General features: G+C 35.7%; 1 protein-coding gene across 1 annotated transcript in view; it reads right to left on the bottom strand.

The window, feature by feature from the left end:
• LOC107558872 (uncharacterized) overlaps positions 1-6,124 on the bottom strand; it is a 14,351-nt gene that overhangs the window by 6,910 nt on the left and 1,317 nt on the right. The window contains exon 2 of the mRNA XM_016242561.1: positions 5,009-5,118. Coding sequence (XP_016098047.1) covers positions 5,009-5,118 — 110 coding nt within the window. The remainder of the gene's footprint in view (positions 1-5,008; positions 5,119-6,124) is intronic.

Here is a 6,124-nt window from a genome sequence, read left to right as displayed (position 1 = left end):
TGGCAGAGTCTTAACTTTGATAAAGAATATCTCTTTGGTTTTGAGACTTTAGTCTTTGCAGCTTCAGGGATCTTATCTATGCACAATCAGCTTGTAACACTCCAAAGAGAAAGGAACACTTGAAATGGCATCATATGACCCCTTTAACTTGATTGATTCTCCTTCAACACTTTTAAAATAAAAGTGGTTTTCGAAGTGATGCCAAAAAAGAACCATTTTGGTTCCTCAAAAACCTTTCAGTGAACAGTTCTTAAAAGAACCATTTAGTGTGAAGAACTACTCTAAAGAGGCTTTTGTGGAATGGAAAGGTTCCATGGATGTTAAAGGTTCTTCATGGAATGCATTCCGATCTTGACATCAAAAGGCACAAAAATATTTTTTTCTCTTATTCCATGGATTTGACCCATTCACCTCCACCTGTTCCCAGTGTTGTTCTGCAACCACTGTGCGCGCGCAGCTGCAAGTGACGTAACTGTGACATTTACTCTAAATTGGTCTATACCCACGTTTGTTAAAGCTTTTACTTAAAAAGCAGCTGGGAGGGTTTCTGAGACATTAAACATCATCATGCCAAACAGGTCAACTCATCTACTAACCAGTCTGCCTTATTGTGTTTATAATATCATGCTCTTGCAAACTATTAGGAAACTATCCTCAAACTTTTACGAAACAAGTTTTTTAAACAAAGACTGAGGCTGATGTTGAAGGATTGCATGTAAACTAGCAAATTTGGTCATTTCCATAAACTGGTCATCATTGCTTCACTGTAAAAAAAAAAAATCTGTAAAATTTACGGTAAAAAAACGGCAGCTATGGTTGCCGGAATTTTACCGTAAAAATACGGTAGCAACATTTTAGGTTTTACGGTTTTAACTTACATTTACAGTTAAATACCGTAATTTCATTAACTGATATAATGTTAATATACCAACCTGTTGAAGTACTGAAATCTGTTTTGTAGCTTTGTAATACACTGATAACCACCAAATGCAGGAGGTGATGAGAAAGTCACATGATGAACCAAAGCCCATCACAAGCAGCTTTTAAATAATAACATATATAGAAGGTGCACAGCGTCATTCACACAAACACTAAACACCATCATGGTAACCCACATGAAACTTAAAATATATTGAAATAAACATTAATTTAACAACATCAGGTGCATGTAAACATGCTTCAGGTGTGTTTGATCAGGGTTGATCTCAAATCTGCATGATGTAAATATGGTGGTCACTCCTAAAACGTTGTGTGCATGTGGCCAAAGAGAAGGTGACTTCATCACAGACCTCTTCTGTGCCTCATTTAAACAGAACCTCACGTCTATCTTCACCACAGATATGTTTTTGCATTTCCTCTCTGTGGGAGGAACAATGTGGAGGCAGTTTCCCTGTGTTGCTAAGATAATGCTAAAGCTCTCGAGGGGAACGGTTTGGGTTGCAATTGAACAGGAAAAGAAAATGCAGAGGATAAGGTATGACTTCAGGGTAAGTGTGAGGGATCTGCTTTATGACCAGAACACACCAGATAAACGCTGTGCTCTCAGTCTAATCTAACATCTGCTTTCACGCCCCACATCCTGAGGACACATTAAAGGAGAAATGCTCTGACATCGTGCCTGATGAAGACCTGGCTGGTCGAACCGTTGTGCTGATGTGGCCAAAGAGAAGGTGACTTCATCACAGACCTCTTCTGTGCCTCATTTAAACAGAACCTCACGTCTATCTTCACCACAGATATGTTTTTGCATTTCCTCTCTGTGGGAGGAACAATGTGGAGGCAGTTTCCCTGTGTTGCTAAGATAATGCTAAAGCTCTCGAGGGGAACGGTTTGGGTTGCAATTGAACAGGAAAAGAAAATGCAGAGGATAAGGTATGACTTCAGGGTAAGTGTGAGGGATCTGCTTTATGACCAGAACACACCAGATAAACGCTGTGCTCTCAGTCTAATCTAACATCTGCTTTCACGCCCCACATCCTGAGGACTGGACACATTAAAGGAGAAATGCTCTGACATCGTGCCTGATGAAGACCTGGCTGGTCGAACCGTTGTGCTGTTTTTTTGGAAATCTTAACATGTTTTGAATCTCTAATTTCAGTGTGTGGACATTATTCTTTGTTTGTTAGATGTTACACAAGTAGCCTGCATGGAACCAGCTACCAATAACAGCTTCAAACATTCAAAACCTGTTTAACACACTTTAACATGTTTAAATCCACTGAGGTATCTCACACTTCTCTGCTACTAAAGATCTCAGCAATGTATCAAACTGTGCTCAAATTTGCCAGGATATCACATCAGAGATTTCAGTAGGAATGAATCAAATTCATACAAGAATAAATGATTAGAGCTCTGCTATCAGCATTTACTGTCAGTCTGAATGGTTTCTATTATAATTTCTCCAGAGGAATTTTAGGAGAAACATCTGAGGTTGATATGTGACCCTGGAGCACAAAAGCAGAGTTAAGTCGCTGGGTTATATTTGTAGCAATAGCCAACAATACAGTGTATGGGTCAACATTATACATTTTTCTTTTATGCCAAAAATCATTGGGATATTAAGTAAAGATCATGTTCCATGAAGATATTTTGTAAATTTCCTACTGTAAATATATTAAAACTTAATTTTTGATTAGTAATATGCATTGCTAAGAACTTCATTTGAACAACTTTAAAGATGATTTTCTCAATATTTAGATTTTTTTGCACCCTCAGATTCCAGATTTTCAAATAGTTGTATCTCGGCCAAATATCATCCAATCCTAACAAAATCCTAATTACTGTAATGTAATTACTATTCCCATGAAAAAGTAAAGTAAGGGATCTGTTTGTCTGTAATTTAATTACAGTATAGACTGTATATAGACTATAGAACAATAGTGAATTTAACATCAAAATGTAACATCTAATGTTAAAATATATGTTTTTAATGTCTCCCTTTAAATACTTTGGTCAGTTCAAGAATAATGTATGCAGTTTTATATGATTTATTTTTAGTTTCATGACTTTTGTTCAACTGGTTGGGGTTGATATGCGATTTAAAAAGTAATTAGTAATAAGTAATGCAATACTATTTTGAGAGAATTAGTACAGTAATCTAGTTACACTGTTGAATATGTAATTATTAGCTAGTTATTAATTATCTTACACCTTGCAGATAATATATTAATAAAATTAATGACCACTTAAGTGAACATTTCAACAGAGATACTTTCATGACTATGTTTCTTAACACACTTAATTACAGTAATCTAATTACAATGTTGAATTATTAGCTAGTAATTAATTACCTTTAGAGTAACCTGCCCAACACTGCTTGCAGATAATATATTAATAAAATCAATGACCACTTAAGTGAACATTTAAACAGAGATACCTTCATGACTATGTTTCTTAACATACTTAAGTACACTTTTTTTTAAAGTACAGTTTTTAATAATGTCAAATTAAAGGTTTTACTTGTAATCTGTGAAATTAAATGACATATAAAGATGTTACAAGTACAAAGTTCTAACTAAGTAGGTCAAAAAGCAATCTAAAGCCAAACTTGCAATTGCAATTAACATGCAGTTAAGTGTCTGAAAACTTTACATTCAGTTCACATTTAACTGTATTCTTTTAAAGTGTATTATTTCCATAATAGGTTCTCTTTTTAAAAGTATGCTAAAATGTGCAAGGGCAGACATCTTCACACTGGAGTTTTACTCCTCTACTCTGTTTAATTTCTGATTACTGTGTAACTTTTCTTGGGCACTGGTAACTGTCACAATCAGGGAAACGTTCACACTGTTTTGTACTCCTCTCTAACAGAACTGCGTGTTTAGATGCTTCAAAGAACTGACTCACACGAATCGTCACTGGGAAAGATTCAGGTTTAGATGCCAGATACTGTTTCTCTTCTTGGTCCTCAAAAGTCATTCAGTTAAAGCTTTGACTTGATTTTTTTTTACTTTTGAAGCTTTGACTTGCTTACATTGCTTAAAGGGGTCATAGGATGCCCATTTTCTTGATGAAAAGTCTGTAACATAGTTTGGTTAAAATGTCTCAATGGTAGTGTAAAAACACCCTTTTTACCCTGTCAAAAACGGCTCTTTTCAGATCAAGCCGTTTTTGTAGCGTTTTCCTTTAAATGTTAATGAGCTCTGCTGACCCCGCCCCTCTCTTTCGAGCTGTTCTCTGAGGGACTGTTTACTTAAGCCGCATTCATCTGAAACTTGCTAATTAGCACATTATTAGGAAAGGCGATTTGCAAAGATTCATTGGGTGGATTTTTATCATTATAGGGTGGTTGTGTACACACACTCCCAACACATATTTCAGTTCAAACAACTTGTAAAAGTGCATGTAGCATCGGATGACCCCTTTAAGATCATAGCTGACGTTAACAATACAACCTCCCCATGAGCTGAGTCACAGTCTTACAAGTGTTTTAAAATAACTTTCAGATAGTATATGAATGAAATAAAAGTGTACTTAAAGAGAGACACATTCATGACAATGTTACACAACACACTTAAGTACAGTTTTAAAAAGTGACGGTCAATTGTAACACTTTAACTATACTACATTTATTTGCCTAACTGTCCAACATTATTTGGTAAACAGCATAAAACTTCATTTCACGTCCCATTAGAAATGAAACTCACAAATGATATCTGATTAATATCTAAATTGTCCCTCAAAGGCAGCAATGTATGGAAGTTCTAAGCGGCCATGCATTATGTCGATATAACGAGAAAATTAAGTCGTTATAACGAGAAAACAAGAAGAAAAAAAAATAATGCATGGCCGCTTAGAACTTCCGTAGCAATGAGATGCAGATATAGAAGACTTGTTCTCTCAAACTGTGCTCAGAGAAAGTATTTTTCCGTCAGCAGTTGTCTCATTTGTGTCTTTCTCCTTAGTTTTTTTAGGAGAAACATCTGAGGCTACTTAATGAAGCTTAACTGAGGACTGAAGTCCTTGAAGTATGAAAGTGTAGCAATGAAACCTTCCTCTGGGGTCTCACCATGTCAGTGCGAGATTCCTGATAAACCCTCATTTTGCAGCAGAGAGGAACCTTCCGGTACAGGATCAACAGCATCACCACGATCATAAAGAAAAACACCAGACAACAGACTGAAAAAGACAACAGACAATACACATCAGTCAGATCTGTAACCTGTAGATTTGTAAATGTAGGCACAATTTATATTGCAGTACAACACTAATTTCAAAGCATACTTTCATAGGCATACTTAGATCTTGGCAAACATAATTTATGCATAATTAGGCCAATGTTTAATTACGTATCATTTCATAATTAAGTATTTTTCAATTACTCATGTTAAAAGTCTTAAGTAGGCCTATATATGTATATATATGCAGTAGCCTACATTTGCCAAATATTGTTATTATGCTTAACCCTTTAACTGTCACTATATTACAATTAAATCCTAATCTAATCATGACAAACTATATATCGTTGGAAAGGTCTAAGACTCCTAAATAGATATTTTACCAATGTTTTTGTAAAACATTATGTAGGAAAAGTAATAGCTTAATTTATGACAAGAGTGCACCTCAAAAATCTACATCATAACAGGAGTTCTGACCTTTGTCACAAAAAAGTCTTCTTTGTTGCCTTTTTACGGTGGCCGAGAAGTGCAGAACAAATCACAATTCTGAAAACAAAATAACAAATTACAAACGCAAATGCAAGTCTAAAAAACAAAATAACAAGTCAGAAAGCACAACAACAATTCAGAAAACATTATAACAAGTCAGAAAACACAAGGACAAATCAGACAAACCGGAAGAGGTAGGTATAGTTTGAGACAGCGCCATTGATTTGGGATTACTCACCGCTGACTGGACGAGACATCTGTCAATCAACGTATACAGAGAAGAACCAGCCGAAGAACAGCAGAGTCGTGGTAGAAAGTTCGGAGATGGTATTAAAGTAGCTCAGTTTAAATGTATTGAATGAATTGCCCTTACTATGGAATAAAAAGTATGGGGTGTCTATTTACATTTAGTTAAAAGTGGCTGTGAAACATCAGCTCCAGTGGCGCAGATGGATAAGTGTGTATCACTGGCTTATTGACGCGATCGCCTTTTGCCGAACTTTTTTTTCCTCCCTTTT

The sequence above is a fragment of the Sinocyclocheilus grahami genome, unplaced genomic scaffold (genome assembly GCF_001515645.1).
Source record: "Sinocyclocheilus grahami isolate Dianchi unplaced genomic scaffold, SAMN03320097.WGS_v1.1 scaffold663.1, whole genome shotgun sequence".
In the NCBI taxonomy this organism is placed as follows: domain Eukaryota; kingdom Metazoa; phylum Chordata; class Actinopteri; order Cypriniformes; family Cyprinidae; genus Sinocyclocheilus; species Sinocyclocheilus grahami.
Note: the sequence above shows the minus strand (reverse complement) of the source record. Positions and strands in the feature narration are given on the sequence as shown.